Consider the following 21127-nt stretch of genomic DNA (forward strand, 5'->3'; position numbering starts at 1 on the left):
AAGTGTCTTTGAGTATTTCGAAAAGCGCTATACAAATAAAATGTATTATTATTATTATTATTATTGTTATTATTATTATTGTTATTATTATTATTATTATTATTATTATTATTATTATTATTATTATTATTATTATTATTATTATTATTATTATTATTATTATTATTATTATTATTATTATTATTATTATTATTATTATTATTATTATGTGAAGCTCTGACATAATTTGTGCCTAAATATGGATGCCAATAAACAAAATTGTCTTCTTTCACAAAAATGTTCCGCGAATGAATCGACAAAATTAGATGGGTGGATTCGCTGGCACTTTAAATATTCTAATTCCCGCGAAGCCTCGAACGCTTCCTGAAGTGGTAGGACGGCAACCCAGCGAGGCTTTCAACGTCACCACATACGTCATCGAATTATTATAAAGTATTATAAAGTACAAGGACATGTAGGAGTAACCAAGGGAAACTATCAGAAAAGGGAAATAAGATGATATTATGACTAGAATGAGGTTTGGACATACATCTAGCTCCGTAAAATTAATAGGAATACGCAGGACAGGTCCGTGTGAATATTGTTTTAAAATAGAAAATGTAGTCCATGTATTAATTAATTGTAGTAAATATAATAATTAAAGAGAAAAAAATTAAAAAGAAAAGTATTTGATTCAGAGTTTTCTGGTGCTAGAATCCAAACATGCAGGGTTTAGTGAAATACTGAAGTTCTTAAGGTTTAGATAAAAATATTTTTTTTTGCCATTATTAGTATTAATGTTATTTTTATATTATTTCATGTTTTTGTTTTAAAACTTTTACAGTCCTTCCCAGAAGGTAACGGCAATGCACACCAGAAGTTGCTTGTCAACCGCCAATAAAAACAAAGACGAGGAGGACGTGATTTCATCAATCCAGCAGGTGGCGGTAAAGCACTAAATAGCTGGTTTGCCAACCGTCAAAGAAACAACAATGAAGAAGAAGAAGCTGCAGAAGAAGAACTTGACCGGGAATACAACATTTGAATATTACAGCGGAAAAACACAACTCGAAGTAAGGATGTTGTCTTAAATCATAAACTGGGTAAACTGGTAAACATTGAATAATGTCTAACTTTGTACTGGACCAAAACCTTCCGACGTTTCACGTCAGAAAGTTTTGTGAACGAGGACAAGAACTGAATCCTAGCAATATGCAGCTATTTCACCGCTAAATTATACTTAAAAACGTAGTCTCTAAACGACCTGTATGATTGAAGTGCTAAAATGGTGATCGATGGAAATACCAATGGTTGTGAATGTATTACATCTGCGATTGAGGTGATCGACATCGATCTCAGGTGTCAAACTCGATCATGCTATGAAGGGCCAATACACTACGTTGTCTTTCCATCCGGTATTGTTTTTATAACCTTAAACTTGAGCGAATGCGCTAATCAATGAAATCACCTGCTGGAGAAACTGCTAAGAGAGAAAACATTCAGTGTCTGCCTTAGACTAACATACAGACCTGTTCAAAATCTTAACACCAGTGTAAAATTGCTAGATTATGCATTTTGCACATTTGTACCGTAATGAGGTTTTCAGTATAGCTACAATATGCAAAAGCAAGAAGGGGGAGTGAAACCAAAACATTTTGAACTTGTAATTTAAAAAAATAAATAAACTGCAAAGTTTTCCACCTGATCAAAAGTTTAAGATCACAGGCTATAAGAGGCAAAATCTGCTCAAAATTCTCACACGGTCACACGGTCATGCCCTCCAGGTGGTTAAAGGTAAGAAAGTTTCTCTTCTTAATGTGGTCGTATCACCGAGCTGCATAAGCAAGGCCTTTTGTAGCTTGCCATTGCACGCAGTAAGACAGTCATTCTACAATTTTGGAAAGATCTTCAGCATTACGGAATAAAAAAGTCAAGTGGTAGACCATACACCTGTGCTGAGCCAGAGGATCTGATGTGTTTGTCAAGACACAGCGTGGTCCTGGACCCAAATGAAGGCCCTTACTGGTGCCGACCGCAGCGCAATAACCATCAGACATTTGCATCTATGGGAAAAGGGTTTCAAAAACAAAAAAGTAAATTCCAAGACCTTGTCTCTTAATGCCACAAAACAGCCTGTTTAGTCCTTGTCAGGTACCATCAGACATGGGACATTGAAAGGTGGAAAATGTTTTGTTTTCTGATGAGAAAAAATGTAAACTTGACGGTCCAGACGGCTTTCAACGTTACTGGCATGACCAGGAGATCCCACCTGAGATGTTGTCTACCCAGCACAGTGGAGGTGGGCGGGGGGGGGTCATAATGATCTGGGGTGCTTTCTCATTCAGTGGAACACTGGAGCTTCAGGTGGTGCAGGGTCGTCAAATGGTGGCTGTTTAGGTGCAGATGTTGACTGAGGGCCCTCGTCTGTGTGGTAACTGCTGGGTTTTTCAACAGGACAATGCTCACTTCACCGAGATCTTCTTCAGGGAGAATAGCATTACTCGAACCATCCAGCATGTTCCCCTGATTTATATCCCATGCATTTGGAGATGGATGGCAAGGGACGTCTATAAAAATGGTCATCAGTTCTGGACAACTGATGCCCTTCGTTTCGTGAAGCCATCTTCACCACTTGGAGCAATGTTCCCAATAGCTTCCTGGAAAAACTCACATTAAGCATGCCCAAAACAAATTTTGAAGTGATTAACAAGAACTGAGTCCTACTGACAAATGTTTTTGTTCTGGGTTTGAGAGTTTTTTGTAACTTTTTGAGTGATGGTCCTGAATTTTTGATCAGCTGATAAACAGCCTATTTCACTTTAATTGGTGTTTTCAATAAGTGACTTTTTCAAAGTGCTTTTTGTCACACTCCCCCTTCTTGCTGCATATTGTCGCTCAACTTAAAACCTCATTCAGATTTGAATGTGTAAAAGGTGAATTCTCGCAATTTTTTAACTCAGAATTTGATCAGGTCTGTACATAGATGCAGACTCAGGCGCCGAGCCGGACATCAACTGTCGCCGCCATATTGTCGAAAGGCACTTTATGAAAGTAAGTACATTTATTTATTTACAGCGCAGCCAAAACATCCAATATAGCGGCGATGTTGACGTACTGCAGCAGTGGAAAACCCACTCAGCCCTCGACTGACACTTGACATAGATCAGTTAATTAGTATTGCTAATACCTGTATATATTTTTATTTTCTTAGAAAAATGAGTGACCTGGAGTGTATCAGCCGCCACATTTATGACAAGATTTCATCCATTCAACGCTTGTTGGATTTGTCAGGTAAGATTGTAGCATTTAGCAGTGTACAGCGTACACCACCGGCTACCATATATCACCAGCTGTGACTGGACAATTAAATATATATCATAGTTCAAAGTTTTGGCTGTTTGTGTCTTTCATGTCTTTAGTGCGTGAACTCCTGATGTGTGATACCACTGATTTTGTTTTCAATCCAATACTAGGGCTGGGCGATATATCGATATTTTAAATATATTGATATTTACTTTTAGCAAGATAAAAATCAGCCATATCGTTGATATCCATATAGACTGGATTTGCGCTGTATCTCCCTCATCCTGCATGCAGGAGGAAGAAGGCAAGGTGGAGGCAAACAGGCTATCGTGTCTGTGGTGGAAGAAGTTGGCAAGGAATAAGCAGTAACTTGGTAATACGGAAGTACTTTGAATCCAGAGCAGGGAAAAAAAATCATTTTCACCACTTTGAAACTTGGCACAAACTCCAATATGAGGGCTGTGTGCGATGTCTGTCGTGCTCCCGTTGCCTTCCTCATGAAAGGAGAAAAGACCTTTCCACATTGTTGCCACACTGGAAAACAACGGCCTTAAACACCTGCTGAAAATGATGGACTCACCATGTTCAAAGAGGCTTTCAAGTCAAATTATTTAGTGGGACAAACTCTACCACAAATGTAGAAGGAAGTCAGACAGCTGCTAAACCTGATGCAGGTGACGGGTTGACATCCTGGCACAAAACAAGGAAATGCTTGTGCCTTCTAAAAATGTTTACCTAAAAAATACTACTATTTAATATAGAGAATAATATAAATTATTTTTGAGTTGCTGACATTTTAAAATATGTTCTTAAACCAGGCACTCTTTCATGTTTTATTATTTTTTTTATTAGCTGAGTATTTGAGCATAGCTAAAGGTTTGTTATAAAAAGATTATATTTTACTTTTCTATATTTAGTTTAAAAAGAAAATGTCCCACTTTTGTGGCTTTTTAGATAAGGTTTTCTTAATGTGCGTCTTGCATGAAAGTTTATAATAAAAAAAAAACATCCTCATGTTTAGTATTTATTTTAATAAAACAACTTGACATTCATATTTGGCTTTGATTTTGTCTAAACTCACTTTGTGGAAAAATATCAGGATATACCTTATATCTTATACCGATATTCAACCTAAATATATCGCTATGTGACTTTTTGGTAGGGCGATATGGACCAAAAATGTGTATATATATATAAGGTCAAGGTGTTTTATTAAGATAAATACCTAACATGAGGATTTCTATTTTAAAGCTGCACATTAAAAAATAGCAAAATAGCAAATGGCCGCAACAATAAAATGGGATATACTTTTCTAAATAAATATAGACAGGGTCAAATATATTATTTTTTTGTAACAAAGCCTTCTGCATTTGACTTCAAAACTTTGCTGTCGTTTTCAGCAGGTTTTTATAGCGTTTCTTTTCCACTGTATTGGCACATAGTGTATCAGCAATGTGGTAGGTTGCGTTTCCTTTCATGAGGCAACAGGAGTGTGGCAGACATCACACACATTCCTCATATTGGAGTTTTGCCAAGTTTTAAGGTGGTGAAAATTATTTATTTCAATTTCCGTTGAGATCCATCCATCCATTTTCTATGCCCCTTATAATCACGAGGGAGCCTATCCCAGCTGTCCTCAGGCGAGAGGCAGGGTACACCCTGGACTGGTTGCCAGCGTCACCAGAGTAAAAGCTACAAACCTTGTAAAGCACATTTATTTATTTGTAACAAACTGGCTAACTTTTATAATTGGACGTCAGCCTCTGCACACATTGTAGCAAAATCTTCAACAAACTGTAATGTGCTTGTGATTAAGTGAAAAGCAGTTCAAAGCAAACTGCACCTCGTCAATGGCCACTGTGAAACGGTCCTTACATTAAAGCCGTAAAAAAAAATGGTAATGGTTTAATTTGATTTGAACATCAGGTTACAATGGAATTAATCACATAAATGAGTAGGAAGAAGCAAAGCTTATTAAATCCTACCCCTCCATCTATTACTTTTACAATGTGTTTCTGCTATATTTGTTCACTGCCTGCCTTCCTGGTATAATTATTTTTTTTTTACACATACAGAAATTGAAGGTGATGTAATAACATAGTGACATAATGATGTCTTTACAACCGTAATAGTAATGATCATAGATATCACCAACAAAATAGTGCTATATGACAACAAATAAAAAAAAACACAAACAAACACATGATGACTCTTTCAAGACTCTTCATCCTTGTATTTACTAAACATCAACTGCTTTTATTGTTTCTTGAATTCCCTCATCCTTGTGCATTTTCTGTTCCATAGTTTGATTCCAAATACTGAAATGCTTTGGCTTTTTAACGTTGTCCCCGCATATAAGTGTTTCAAATTAGTTCTTGCCTCAGATCATATTGAAATATTATGTTGTATATTTGTAATATGAGGTTTCCAGCTCATTTGTAATCTATTATGATCCCCAGAAATGTATTGTGCCTCACCCTTTCAATGTCTGCACCATCTATTTGTATTTGCTTGTGTCTTTTCTAGTGGTACCAAACAGCATGATTTTAGTTTTATTTAGCTTCAAGGACAATCTGTTATTATCAAACAATCATTTTAATATGACCATTTCATCTCTGACTTTTTTAATGATTATATGTATATGTGTGTGTTTTTTTGAAGTACTAACTTTTTTTCCTCTCCAAATCTAGATGTGCCTCAAGATAAAATTAAAACACTTGGACAAGAAATTATTTCGCTCGAGATTCTTCTGGAAGAGTTTGAAACAACTGTTGGCTGTCAGAAAGACCAGTTGAATCAATTGAAGGTAAACTGTTTGTTTGGCTATTGTCACTGCAGTCAACAGTCCTGTACTTTATTTTATTTTACTCATATCTATCTAATGACTTGTTAGGAAGAGCGAGAGAGGAGGAAACCAAACATGCATGGTAATATATTGAGGCGGGCAAAATTATCATATTTGTTTTTATTTATCATGCGGTTAATTTATTTATTGATTATCATAACAGGCCTAGCTATGTTTTTTTGAATTAATTTTACACAAAAACGAGAATGACTCAAAAAGGTGTACATAGTGCACTTCTCTGCGTCCAACCCTCAAAATAGGTAGATGGCATCAATAGCACTGTTGATGTGTTTAAATGCTACATTTTGACTGTTTCAGGAACTGGAAGAATTATTCCAAAATCATGTCGAGATTCTCCAGCACCTCAAGGACAATGTACCTGCTCATATGCCCAAGGAAAAAGCACCTGAAATGTAAGGAAACTATTTTCTACTTGTCATTTTTCAACAAAACACTGTGTGTCAAAGGTGTCCAACTCAAGTTGGACACTCCTCCCTAGGGCTGGGCATCAAGCATTGATTAGAACCGGTTCTTACATTCCGATTCTCCCGGAACAGTTAATCTTTTTAACATCCGGTGCCTACGTTCGGTGATTGGCCAGCGGCATGACAAATCAAATGACAACAATATCAAACAAAAGCTGCTGTGAGCATTTGTATTGATCCATTTCATTGATCCATTGGACTGGTGGCCAGCCAATCACAGGGCACATATAGACAAACAACCATTCACACTCACATTCATACCTATGGACAATTTGGAGTGGCTAATTAACCTAGCATGTTTTTGGAATGTGGGAGGAAACCGGAGTACCCGGAGAAAACCCACGCATGCACGGGGAGAACATGCAAACTCCACACAGAGATGACCGAGAGTGGAAATGAATTTGGTTCTCCTAGCTGTGAGTCCTGCGCACTAAACACTCGGTCGCCGTGCAGCCTTTCTAGAGACATATGAAGTATAAATGTAAGCCAGCATAGTTGGCAGAGAAGACAAAAGCATCTCTCCGTGCAGAATTAAAATAAGGTATGTAGGATATAAATACACATATTATTCAATATGTTAAATATGTAAACTTTGCCCTGGAATGACAGTGTCCATGCAGTTTGTAGTGTGGCAGAGAAACCAATGCAGTGCTGCTGCACTGCAAGGGCGAGCAACACTGACGGAACTGAAAAAGAACAACACTCAATTGACATAGTCAACTGAGAAAAAAGAAAAATATGACAAAAATGTGTTCCATGGCAGGTGTTATGTGAGGTTACACATATCGGTTTCGGTATCGAAAATTGAGAGTTGGACAGTATTGGCAAAAAGCCAATATCGGACATCCCTTGTTATTGATATTTACAGTACCTCTGCAAAATGATATTGTGTGTCTATTTCCATGATTTGAATCATGTCATATTTGAACTGTATCTATATCTTCATTCTTTTTAGAGAGAAAGAGCCTTCTCCCAACCAGGATCAGGTACCAAATGTGGAACCCATCCATCACAACATTGCCAAAAACATCAAGTGTTATGTCAGAGAGATGGAGTTTATCACTACGGCTGAGTTTGAAAGCATCCCGCAGTAAGTGTATTTCAATCCTCAATCAACTATGATTAGCACATATGTCACACTTCACATAGTGTCTGGGGTGGAATCTTGTTTTAGACTGTAAATACAAAAACTCCAAGTTGCTGACTGTGAGTCCTGCTAATCTATCTTATATATATATATATATATATATATATATATATATATATATATATATATATATATATATATATATATATATATATATATATATATATATATATATATATATATATATATATATATATATATATATATATATATATATATATTTGCTGAACATCTGTAGGCGAGATATATATATATATATATATATATATATATATATATATATATATATATATATATATATATATATATATATATATATATATATATATATATATATATATATGTGTGTGTGTGTGTGTGTGGGCGACACGGCGGTTGAGTGGTTAGCGCGCAGACCTCACAGCTAGGAGACCAGGGTTCAATTCCCACCCTCGGCCATCTCTGTGTGGAGTTTGCATGTTCTCCCCGTGCATGCGTGGCTTTTCTCCGGGTACTCCGGTTTCCTCCCACATTCCAAAAACATGCTAGGTTAATTAGCCACTCCAAATTGTCCATAGGTATGAATGTGAGTGTGAATGGTTGTTTGTCTATATGTGCCCTGGGATTGGCTGGCCACCAGTCCAGGGTGTACCCCGCCTCACGCCCGCGACCCTCGTGAGGAAAAAGCGGTAGAAAATGAAATGAAATGAAATGTGTGTGTGTGTGTGTGTATGAGGGCTGTCAATCGATTAAAATATTTGATCGCGATTAATCACACTTTGGTGTCCATAGTTAACTAACAATTAATCACATTTAATTGCATCTATAAAGTTTTTATCTATAATAAGTAGGGTAAATGATTTGATGTGCAACTACAACGATAATTACATCAAATTTTATGTAAAGGTATATCATTTGGGAACTATGGGTCATTATTTTAAAAAATACAGTCAGCAAGCATATGTTTGTATTACTATTTTTCTTTATTATTAGCATATTTGCTCTTAAACTCGCCCACAGATGTTCAGCAAATACAAAATGTATGTGAGTGAGACCTCTCACACTAACATTTTTTGTTTATTTGTGTCAGCTCAAAATAACATTTGTTTATTTATGATACTGGTTTTAAAATTTATATGTTTATTAGTAAAAAGCATATTTAGGAACATTCAGAAAGGATTATTATTAAATAATTGCACCTTTCCTTCATGAAATGTCCAAATGAAAATACCTAAAACATAGGGCAATAGTCATAAAACATTTAATCCAAATTGCAAACCTATTTTATTTCATTTCTCTTTTAAAACACATAGAAATACATAGAAATTAATCATTACATTACAGTACATAATATTTTACGACAATACTGTATTTCCACAGTTTGTGAATGTTTTAATGCGATTTGCAAGATGTCCTACTTTTTCGACGGTGATTGAACGCACCCACGCACCACGTTCTCTGATGCAAAGAGGGATTTATGGATGTATTTGGATGGATTTTCCCCCTTTCACCTTTCCTTTCTTTCACCTCATATTTGCTCAAGAATTGCCTCAATGCACCTTTCCTTCATGAAATGTACAAATGAAAATACCTAAAACATAGGGCAATAGTCATAAAACATTTCATCCAAATTGCAAACTCAATAATCATTTGATTTCTCTTTTAAAACACATTAAAATACATAGACAGTAATCATTATATTACAGTAAATATTATTTTACTACAATACTGTAACTATTACTTAGAAATTTTGGAATATTAAATGTGAGCTGTGATTTGTCCTACTTTTCTGACGGTCATTGAACGCACCATGAACGTCCTCTGATACAAAGAGGGATGTATGGATGTATTTGGATGTATTTCCACCCTTTTTCTTTCACCTCATATTTGCTCCCAAATGCTGATACTATGTGGGAATGCATAAAGGTAAGATTTGATGACTTTGAGTGCTAATGTGCATCATTGTGGTAGTTCCATGCTAAATGGCTAACGCTAGCAAAACACTGGACTTCAGCCACGATCATCACATTGACAGCCCGTCAATAGCAGCTGGAACTCCAATTTAGCTGTGTGTTCAATGCCAAAATCATCAGAGAGATGTAAACATGTGAAAAGCACTGCTTAGTTGGGCCACTCTTATGCCAAGGTAGCACTGTATATGACAATAAAAACAATACCTGCACTGCTCCAGTCTCTGGCAGGCCATGGAATCCAGGATACACATACTGAACATGGACACAAATAAGTCAGGACTTCATGAGCAGGAGGGATGTGGGTGTAAAGCTTGACAGGGCTTTTGAATACAGCCAGTTGTTATTAATAAAAAACATCATATTTAAGCACATTTGACTTTTTTTGGTTGCTAAATCACCAATTTTAGGCTACTTTTACTCTTAGCCCCACTAAGAACCACTATCCATTTTACACATAGACACTATTAGGATTTGACCTTTCAGGCTTTCCATACTTTTAAATTCAATTAAAATTAAATTAAATGATTACAATTTTTAATCAGATTAATCACTATTTTCAAATTAAATCATAATTAATCGCCATGTCTCACTGTCTGAAATTGCACATTTTTACTGAAAGAAAGACAAATTATAGGGCAGGTTTATGTACATTTGAAGTCTGAAGTCAACTGGGATAGGCTCCAGCATATCGCTGCGATTAAATACACTCTGGATCTCCCGACTTTTTTAAATTAGAGCCTGAAATCAGGATATATATATTTTTCATTGAAAAAAGTGAGGTGAATACCCAAAATAGTTGTTGATTTATTGGTTAATTGATTAATAGTCAATTCATTGATTAATTTTTGCAGCTCTAATGTTGCACATCTACTTACTAGGGTTGAGCGAGTACACCACTATCTGTATCTGTACTCTGGGTGGATGGGGAACAAACCGGAAGTGGGCATGGGCATAACCTTACATCGGTATATTATTTTAAGTCTGAAATTGACATGGATTGATGACTTTATTTTTTATTCTTATTCTGCTATATCTGTGTGTGTGTATAAGTGATCTGTAAGACTTTAATAATTATTTTAATGATCTGTGTGAAGTTGGTTATTCATGCAAACATGTAATGATGGCAACCAGGGAAATAATCTGTCAGCCATGTTCACTGTATTTTTCTCAAAAAACACAGCGTTCAGTTTAAGATTGCAACGTGCATACTGCAGCACATTGAGAGGGATGTAACATTTCGCGTTGAGTGTTTAATGCAGCGACTGTGAATGTGTACCTTATATTGTGGCGTGTCAGTGCAGCAGTCAATCAGTTACTGTTACTGTCTGTGTACTGCCAACTGAAAGTTATGACTTCATGGAGTAAGGCAAAAATACATTTCAAGGAAAAAAGTGGTCACGCTACCCCTGATGCATAAGTGACTGATGTAACACAACCCTGCACAACGTATGTTACGAGACAAGTTTATCAAGTAACTTTAGATACAAACCGAAATACGGATGGCCTGAAGAAAACATAATAATGTTGAGGCACCGTGACCAACGTTTTTAACTTGCCAATTGCAAGGTGCTGTTGCTGAGTGTGACTGGCCAATCACAGAGCGGGAAGCATGAATACATATTGAGCATTTTCTTTAAATACGGATAATGACGAAATGTACTTGTTTTGTTTGTAATGAGTATCCGGCTCATCCCTACTATTTACTGAGTCTGGGAAAATTATGGAATTTTGAATTGTCAAATGAGTACAAACCGGCGGCACGGCGGTCTGGTGGTTAGTGCGCAGACCTCACAGCTAGGAGACCAGGGTTCGGTCCCCGCCCTCGGCCATCTCTGTGTGGAGTTTGCATGTTCTCCCCGTGCATGCGTGGGTTTTCTCCGGGTACTCCGGTTTCCTCCCACATTCCAAAAACATGCTAGGTTAATTGGCCACTCCAAATTGTCCATAGGTATGAATGCGAGTGTGAATGGTTGTTTGTCTATATGTGCCCTGTGATTGGCTGGCGACCAGTCCAGGGTGTACCCCGCCTCTCGCCCGAAGACAGCTGGGATAGGCTCCAGCACCCCCGCGACCCTCGTGAGGAAAAAGCGGTAGAAAATGAATGAATGAGTACAAACCCTGCATACCAGATTTGACTTTGGTGAAAAAAACATCAACATTTTTGCCTTTTTACAGATATGATGTAGACGGGCCACTGCCTGTCTATTTCCTCCCACTAGCTTTAGCTTTAGCCTTGGCTTGATTGCTAGCTGTCTGTCTGCCAGAACAAAAGAGGATATGGTTGGCCTTCAGACCCTTGCGTAGGGAGACAAGATTTGCTTCACATGTAGGGATCTGCCAATCCTCCAAAATGAAGGAAAACGGCAAACAGCGCAGATCAACACGTGACCTAAATGAATGAATTGGTAATATCCCTGCTAAAAGCTGTCTAACATTCCAAACTTCTTCACTCAGGTACATGAAAGGACGAGTGTCATACAGTCAAATCAATGCAGCAGTGCAGAGCATTAATACAGCCATTGCAGCAAAGTATAAAATCATCCACCAGCCTGTGAAAACACTGAAGAACCATGCACGCAAGCTGCTCCAGCGCTTCAAGGATCAGGAAACTAAGGAAACCAAAGGTACAGAAAAGTGAAATGCATGCCACCACAGCTTTTATTCCATCAATCTTTATGTATGATGTGTCCTGTTTCTTCTTCACCACCATGATGAAATCCTCCTTTTGCTGGCGTCTACAAGCTAAGGCACAATGGTGGTGTGAAAAAATGTTTGCCCCCTTTCGGATTTCTTTTTTTCTTTGCACACAATTTTTCAGATCATCGAACAAATTAAAATGTTAGTCAGTGAAAACACAACTGAACACTAAATGCAGTTTTTCAATGAAACTTTTTATTTAAAAAAATCCAAACCGGCAAGGCCCTCTGTGGAAAAAAACAATGCCCCTTCTTTCTATCTAGTGGTGTGGAAAAGGTTCTAAAGCCATTTCTTAAGCTTTGGGACTCCAGCAAACCACAGTGAGCGCCATTATCCCCAGATGGTGAAAACATGGAACAGTGGTTGTCACCACTGTCAACCAAAATGACCCCAAGAGCGCAGCGACGACGCTTCCAAGAGGTCACAAAAGACCCCACAACAACATCCAAAAAGGTGCAGGCCTCAGGGCTCACTTGCCTCAGTAAAGGTCAGTGATAAACACTCTTTACTATAGATAGCTTGCATAAGTCTGTATTTCATTGTTGCAAAAGTATTCACACCAAGGCATCAAGTCATAGTACTTGGTTGGTAGTACTTGGTTGGAGCTCCTTTGGCAGCAATACCAGCTCCCAATCGCTTTGGATAACCAGCAATGAGTTTTGCTCAATGTTGTTCAGACAGTTTTGCTTACTGCTCTTTGCAATACCGCTCCAGCTGAGTCACGTTCCTTGGTGATCTTCAGTGGATTGCAATCTTCACATCCTGCCACAGGTTCTCTACGTATTTGGGTTGAGATCCAGAAGAAGCTTCACTTTGTTCTTCTTGAGCCTTGTGTCACTCCAGCTGTATGTTTTGGATCATTATCCTGCTGAAAGATAAACCTCCTTTCAAGGTTCAGGCTTTTTGCCGACTTGAAGAGGTTCTTCTCTTCTTACATGTCAATGTATTCCAAACTATTCATCGTCCCTTGTACATGGAAAGCTCACCAGGACCAGAGGAAGAGACACAGCCCCATATCGTGTTTTCAAGGTAGGGATGGTATGAGTCGGATCATCAGCTGTGTTGGCTTTGCACCAAACATACCTCGCCGTGTTCAGGCCAAAAAGTTCAATTTTTGTTGGATCTGACCAGATCACTCTTTCCCACAATACTGTAAACGAGCCTTGAGATGTTGTGTCTTCAGATGTGGCTTTTTCTTTGCAAAATGCCCATGGAGACCTTCCTTGAGTAAAGTGCTGGACATATGGACTTTTGTACATTAGTGTACATTAGTCCCAGCAACTCCCTTCAAGAGTTACCGAGATGTTTTCTCTTGCTTCCCTGAGGAGTTTCTCTTGTCCGTGATTTTGAAGGGCACCATGACGCTTCCACTTCTGGACCAGTGATGCAACAGTACTTTTTGGCACATTGACGGCACCTGTGATGGCTGCATAGCTTTGCTCATGTCTATGCTTCTCTACAACGTTGTTTGTGAGGTCTTCTGACGGCTCCTTTGACTGTTGTCTGATGACAAGCATGGGGTGACTATGGACAGGTGACTACTGGACACAATTTATAGGGACTAATGAAGCCTAAAAGAGTCACAGCTGTGTAAATGCAGGCTTGTGACACTGTGATGCAAGAGTTTTTGGTTTGCAGTCATTTTCGACTAATAACGACAACTTTGGTGCAATGATATGAATAATTTTGCAACAATGAAATACAGATGTATGCAATCGGTCTATAGTAAAGAGTATTTATGAACAAAAACACAAACTATGGTTTGTCATGTTTGTGATATTTAATTTCATGCAAACTGGAGAAACACAACTTTTGTTCTGTGCCGAGAAACCGAGTGTTGCTCATGGGGATGAATATTTTTGAAAACCACACCATCTGTGACGTCTACTGCACCCAAAAAAAAAAAAGTTAGATCCTCAACTGATGCTTCCCGTCTTTCCATACGGCCAACGTAGTCGGGGCGGCAGTGCACTTAGCTGGTGTGAGCCTACAACAGGCAATTCAATCTTACGGAATACTTCTGCCAGCCACAAGGGAGCCGCGACGGATCAAGCGTGATCCCGGGGTCAGTCATGAAGTTTCATTTAAAAACTGCATTTTGTGTTCAGTTATGTTGTCATTGAGTAATATGTCCATTTTTTGATGATGTGACAAAAAAGTGTGTCAAAATTTTTTGTTGACCAAAGATGCGACTCATCTCTGTGGAGAGTTTGCATGTTCTCCCCGTGCATGCGTGGGTTTTCTCCGGGTACTCCGGTTTCCTCCCACATTCCAAAAACATGCTAGGTTAATTGGCCACTCCAAATTGTCCATAGGTATGAATGTGAGTGTGAATGGTTGTTTGTCTATATGTGCCCTGTGATTGGCTGGCCACCAGTCCAGGGTGTACCCCGCCTCTCAGCTGAAGACAGCTGGGATAGGCTCCAGCACCCCCCGCGACCCTCGTGAGGATAAGCGGTAGAAAATAAATGAATGAATGAAAATAGGCGACTCCAAATTGTCCATAGGTATGATTGGGAATAGTTGTCTATATGTGCCCTGGCAACCAGTCCAGGGTGTACCCTGCCTCTCGTCCAAAGTCAGCTGGGATAGGCTCCAGCGCACCCGCAACCCTAGTGAGGATAAGCGGCAGATCAATTGGATGGATGGAACTAGGCTGGTGTTAAGAAGTGATTGATGTGTTGTTGTGTTGTGTTTCAGGTCAGTACTTTGTGGTGGAAGAGGACTTACGTGAATTCACCCAAATGAAGGTGGACAAGCGGCTTCAGGGAATATTTAACATGTTGCGACACTGCCAGCGCTTACGGGAGCAGCGAGGAGGACGTGTCACCCGTTACGTGTTGTTATAAATGCATTTTAAAAAGCAGATGGATTCTGATTTCTAGTCTATTTTTGGTGGTGGTGTTGCTGTCCATTAATAATCAACTGACGGCCTGCTAGCCAAATCTGTCCTCCGTGTGATGTTAGACCTGGCCCACAAATGCAGTGTATTTTTGCTGCAGATTGCTTAAAGCGCTGTCATTCTGAGAAGGTGTGTGGCCATTTGTCCCTTACAGGTTTTTTGGCATGCACCACATTCTAAAATTCAATTAAACAAGACAGCAACCAGCCTGGAGAAAGTCGGCTGGGAAAAATGACCACCCGGTAATTATCTGTCAAACTATCCAGAGATGGCATGACTCGCATCAGCATCTCAGCAATGTGTCTAACAAGACGTAACAGATCCAATGTTGCCGTCATGACAAGATCCCACCTGAGATGTTGACCACATGGCACAGCGAAGGGGGCGCCAGCATGATCCTTCGATGGACCCATAGAGATTCAACGTCAAACGGTAGCGGGCGATGTTATCATCACTGTACATGTTAATACATGACCACAGCGTGTATATCAGACCATTCAACTTTGTTTTTTTACAGGGCTTCATAGGTGTATCCCAATGACAGCATTGTAAGCTAGCTCAAGTTAACTCGTTTTCTCATGTTATAATGCACAGTAAGAAATATGTGTTCATGTTTCACATAAGGATTGTGAATGATGGGAAAAATTCAGAAAAAGTGCACTTCCCCTTTTAAGGTGTATTCGGAATGTTGTGGAGTAAAAAAAAAAAACTTTAACTCCAAATGGTTCAAGGACAGCTTTGTTACTTTGGGTGCAAAAATCAATTCCAGGACCCTAAGGAGTTAACATTTCAAACATTTAGTGAAATAAATGGTGACTGATATAATTATTTTTAATTGTATTCCATTCTTATTCAGCTTTGCTACTTTGCAAACACAAAGGAGAGACCACAACTTACAGTGGAACAATTCCAAACAAATTTATTAGCAGAAGGTAAGAGAAGTATTCAATAGTTCCAAGTACAGTCTTTTGGTTTACTAAAACAAAATGCAATTTCACAAAGCAATCCTAACCTTGTGAGCAGTGACATTTTGCTTAGAATAGACAGGTGCTGTATACTGTCACTTTGTGGCTGATCTGCTGCAGCAGCTCCTTGACGGAGGCCTCCAGCTCCACCAGCTGCTCCGACTTCACCTCCAGGGCACGCTGATTGTCCTCGTACGACTTCTCAAGCTCTGGAAAGGTAAACAAACATAATGAGTAACACAGTGGTGCTTTGGTTAACGTCATTCATTGGTTCAACAAGGTCAGATACAAACAAAAATAGACCCCAACCAAAGTAAGTCTTCACAAAGGAAATCATGTCAATTTAATTAATCCCTTCCACACACTCAAAAATGGTTTTATAGTATAAATAATAATAAATAAATAATAATTATAGTTTTTTTTATGCAGAAAAATATGCAAAAATAATGACAAACTTAATTCACATGTCTACCATTATCTAAGACTATTATACAGCGTGAAGTCAGGCAAAGGGAAGATATATGTAGCTATACGCAGCCTACCACTTCACTTCATACTTCCATTCCGGACATTCACAAAATCTTTCAAGTCATATATTTAGCATTTTGTATGTTTTGAAAGCAGCTAAATAGTAACATAAAATGTAGTTTTATACCCCATTAGATAGTTTTATTCGCTTGTGTTAAGTCTAGTAATGTTATGCATCTTTTATTCATTTTACTTGGAGTCAACTTTTTTCGCTTTTCAATGTTTGCTTAAGCATTTTGTTCCTTTTTCAATAGCTTTGTAAATATGACTCATTGATATTGGTAAGATGTTTACTGAATATCCATCCATCCGTCTTCTATGTGCTAAGCCGTTTATATGGACATCATGTATTCGTTGAAAACACCTGACTGTGTATGATCACTTTGTGGTACCTTGTCTAATATTATCTTGCTAATTTAACTTCCTTATTTTCATTCTGTAGTCTTCTGCTTCTTTGCATCGAATCATATTTTGGGTATTATAAGAAGTTATCTTCATGTACAGTATACATTGTATATCAATGCTACTGTTACATACAGTATATTGGCTGATGTATCCGTTATCGGCATGGACCCCCAAAATCCCATATTAAGGCAGTTCTAGACAACAAAGGTGCCTAGACTCAACATTGCCACCTGCTGGACATTCACTGAGGTGTACTCACTTGTGGAACCATCTGTTTCGACATATTGGATGAGTGTTGAGTCCCATTTCTGTTGTAATGTTTTCTTGAAAATGTTGACATTTGATTGCCAAAATATAGGCTTGTCACAATCACAAATGTTTCTGCTTGATAATTGTGCGACAAATTATCATCGATAAAACTGATGTTAATGAGGGTATAGTACCACAATAATGCATTTTTGCCAGATGCGAGTATGAAACGAGTACATTTCGTCGTTATCTGTATTTGTGTTTAAAGAAAATCCTCATTATGTATTTCACTCACGCTCTGTGATTGGCCATGGAGGACCGAGACACTACAGGTTTTCTTTCCAGCCGGTCACTAAAGCAGGCGATTTTAATGATTAAACCTCCTTCAGTTTGAGGGAAGGAGCTCGTCAATGAAATCACCTGCTGGGAAAGAAAACCTGCAGTGTTCTGGTACGGATCCCCTGTCCAGTCCATCAGAGCGGAACATTCAACCGCTGAAAAGTCATTTCACCTTTTAAAAGCCTCAGCTGGTTACTGGCTTGCAACAGCAGCTCCTTGGCTTCTCGCTGCAATGACTCCGCCCTCTTCTTGGCATCAGCCACACCTCCTCCTTTTGCATCAATTAGCTGCTCGACAATGGAGAACTTCTCCTTTATTTCGGCTTCCATGTCCTACAAATGACAATGCAAGCTAAGACAAAAGGACAAAAACAAAGTATGGGACTTGCTGAGTCATTTGACCTTTCAACTGACCTTTTTGACTTCACTGGCTATTTGTCTTATCCTGGTTGCATCCTGAATGATGCGTTCACTGCTCAGAGTGGCATTCAGAGTTTTGTCTCTCAGCAGTGACATGTTATCATCAAGGCGCTGCAGTCGGAGAGTGGCGTTGGCCAGTTTGAACTCTGCATTCGTCGTCTCTGACTTGACCTGAGCCAATAAAATATAACATCACAGTACGTTACTGCAACATGATGAACTTATTTTGACTAAGACTTGTGAAATATTTCTACACAGACAACTGACTGAGAGTAGTAGCTTTTTGGTGCTGTTGATATCGGCGGTGGCTTGCTGGATCGCACTGCTGGCAGCCGTCTGAGCTCGCCGAGCCTCCTCCAGAGCTTGCTTCACCGTCTCAGCAGAGTCCTTCACGTCGGCTGCCTCCTGACTGTCAGGTACACTTTTATTATTGCAATCCTGACATGGTTTAAGTGAGGAGTACCAATAAACCCTCATCGGTTTGTTTTTAATACTGCAAACTGAATAGAGTCGTGTTGCGCTACACTGCAAATGATCTACTATGTTTCGTGGCTGACGATGGCCCATTATTAGTCTAAAAATATGGAAATATTCTCTTCTGTGCGTTCTACAAATATGAAAACACAAACAGCGACATTGTTACGCCCAAGAACTATGTTCCTCCTGTAGTGACCCCTGGCCACTCCACTGCGGCTAGCTACTAGCTTCACCACACACTAACTCACATGCCTCATTATTATCGTCAGTACGAAAGCTAACGCTACATGAACGAGATATTTTTGGAGAGGTATATTTGAACATACTCCAGTGCAGGAGTCACCAACAAAATGAAAATGGCCCAGAGCAACTTATTTTTGTCAAATGAATTTTCATAGATGATTGCGACCCAAACTATTCTGGCCTCATGTATAAATGGAACACATCTAAAATAGAAGAGCTGACGCAAATATTTTTTTATCCTTTGGTGAGCTACTCAAAATCTGCTGGGTTGACTGGCAGTTCCCGAGCTACTGGTTGGAGACCTGTGGTATAGTGTGTTTGTGTACGTGGATACAGTATCTATGCTAAAAAAGCATAAGCTAATCAAGTGTGTATCGTAATGTTCTCTTGACATGGCAGTGATGCACTTCACAGAATATGATGGAATAGCAATAAAACCGAAGTGTGACCTCACCTAGCTTGACGCGCTAATTCAAGCAGGCGTTCAGCTTTCTGAATGTCGTCAGCGCTCTGCTGCAGCATGGTCTCCAGGTTGCCCAGTTCCCCCACCTTCTGTTGAATTTCATCTGTCAGGTTCTGGAGCTGCTCTGATGTGGTGGGCATCTGCATGGCTAGCACCTCGTTAGCCACTTTTTCAATACTCTCAAGGTCTGCTCCATCCTCTGAAATAGAAACGTAATCTATTTACAGACACTTTAAAAATAATAATATTACATTTTATTTGTTGACGCCTTTCAAAACACCCAAGGTATTTTGCATGTGACTTTTTCCTTACGGAGTCACAACAGCAGATCTTTTTGATCCACATACTGATTTTTGGCTTGAGCCCTTTATATTCCGGATGGCCTTCCTGACACATGCAAAAATAAACACGATAAAAAATACAATACAAATAAATTATTTTAAAACAAGTAAAAACGGTAATACAAAAGGGAAAGGCAGACAAAACTAAGGTCAGTAGGAGAAAGCACTTTTGAACAGGTGAGTTTTGAGTTGAGATTTCGTCTACCACGACGGATGTGTCGTGGTAGAGCGGCGAGTCGAGGGCTGAGCAGCTGAAGTTGCCAATTTAAAGCGAGGAGCAGGGCAGCAGAAGATAAACAAGCGTGAGCGGGATGGGATTGTGGGGAGATCACGTCAAGAAGGTTATGGAGTATGGATGAGTTTCTGTGGAAGGCCAGTCCCAAGGGTCAGTCAGTTACAGATGAGAAGTGACCAACGCATTCTTGAGAATTTCTGCTGAAAGTTGAGACAGGCAACTAAAAATGTTGGGGAAGGGGAAGAAGGTAAATAATACAAAGTAGCGGACTGAGGACAGAACCTTGAGGGACATCGTGAGTTATTAGTGAGCATGAGAATTTGACCTTTTGACCTTGTGTGGGAATAAAACCATTGGATGGCTGTGCCAGAGACACCAATGGAGGCGAGGCGGTCCAGGACCAATGTGGTCAGAATATTCTGGCAGTGCAGTTTTGAATCAGCTGAAGTCGATGGATGAGTTTCTGTCAGAAGGGCATTGCAGTAATCGAGGTGAGGCGTGACCGATGCATTAATAAGGATTTATTCAGGCGTGTGGGGAGGGAGAGGGTCGGAGTCGGGAGATGAGCGTGAAATATTATTGCTGTGAGATGAGAAGGAGAATGTACTGTCAAGGATGACGCCAAGGCTCTTAACTTGGGAAACGCTAGGAACTGGGAATCCATCAATTTGAATAGTGGAGAGTCATGACTTAGAGCCTACAAGTAGAACTTGACTTTTCTTACAGTTTAGTTTGAGCATATTGATGGACATCCAGTTAGTGATGGCTTGAAGAAGGAGGGCTTGGTTGAGATATCGATCTGGGTGTCATCAGCATAGCAATGAAAGTGGATGCCAAAATAACAAAAAAGGCCAAGGGGGACGAGAATGGAGAGAAGGCCAGAGTCTGCTGCAAAGGGGGGGTCATTGGAGATAGGAACGAGAGCTGGTTCAGGGCTGAAAACCTGACTGAAAGTGCTGGAAGAAACAGAACATGGGGCTCGAGACCAGATTTTTTTGAGTATTGGAGTGACCGAGGCGGTTTTGAGAGAAGAGGGCACGGTGCTGGTAGACAAGAAGGTGATTAGAGCATCTGATCAGATCAATAATCTGTTGACTGGGAGACAGTCCCAAGTATCATCCCCCTCCTCCACCCAGGAGAGCCTCAGAGTAGA

The 21127-nt window shown here is 39.3% G+C and overlaps 2 protein-coding genes across 4 annotated transcripts in view; one reads left to right on the forward strand and one right to left on the reverse strand.

The window, feature by feature from the left end:
* Positions 1-834: 834 nt before the first annotated feature.
* On the forward strand, positions 835-16247 carry ska1 (spindle and kinetochore associated complex subunit 1). 3 transcript variants are annotated; one of them, XM_058087930.1, is made up of 8 exons: positions 835-1052; positions 2951-3030; positions 3191-3270; positions 5973-6088; positions 6446-6540; positions 7568-7702; positions 12166-12335; positions 15109-16247. In XM_058087930.1, the coding sequence occupies exons 3-8, from the start codon at positions 3195-3197 to the stop codon at positions 15255-15257; spliced, it is 741 nt and encodes a 246-aa protein (XP_057943913.1). In that variant the 5' UTR covers positions 835-1052; positions 2951-3030; positions 3191-3194; the 3' UTR covers positions 15258-16247. The 3 variants fall into 3 exon arrangements, with proteins under 3 accessions (XP_057943913.1, XP_057943912.1, XP_057943914.1); XM_058087931.1 differs by having other exon boundaries at positions 991-1052; positions 2940-3030; XM_058087929.1 differs by lacking the exon at positions 2951-3030 and having other exon boundaries at positions 839-1052; positions 15109-16245.
* The window catches only part of lamb1a (laminin, beta 1a), a 36118-nt gene continuing 31214 nt past the window's right edge, over positions 16224-21127 (reverse strand). The window contains exons 29-33 of the mRNA XM_058087927.1: positions 19390-19597; positions 18483-18624; positions 18210-18386; positions 17969-18128; positions 16224-16484 (exon numbers count right to left, since the gene is read on the reverse strand). Coding sequence (XP_057943910.1) covers positions 16345-16484; positions 17969-18128; positions 18210-18386; positions 18483-18624; positions 19390-19597 — 827 coding nt within the window. The 3' untranslated portion in view covers positions 16224-16344. The remainder of the gene's footprint in view (positions 16485-17968; positions 18129-18209; positions 18387-18482; positions 18625-19389; positions 19598-21127) is intronic.

This window comes from Doryrhamphus excisus, chromosome 11 (assembly GCF_030265055.1).
Source record: "Doryrhamphus excisus isolate RoL2022-K1 chromosome 11, RoL_Dexc_1.0, whole genome shotgun sequence".
NCBI classification, from domain to species: Eukaryota; Metazoa; Chordata; class Actinopteri; order Syngnathiformes; family Syngnathidae; genus Doryrhamphus; species Doryrhamphus excisus.

Coding starts and splice junctions, on each gene's coding strand:
- ska1 (XM_058087930.1), top strand. CDS start 3,195: ATGAGTGACCTGGAGTGTATCAGCCGCCACATTTATGACAAGATTTCA. Junction 6,089..6,445: donor ACCAGTTGAATCAATTGAAG/GTAAACTGTTTG, acceptor TGACTGTTTCAG/GAACTGGAAGAATTATTCCA. Junction 6,541..7,567: donor AAGGAAAAAGCACCTGAAAT/GTAAGGAAACTA, acceptor CATTCTTTTTAG/AGAGAAAGAGCCTTCTCCCA.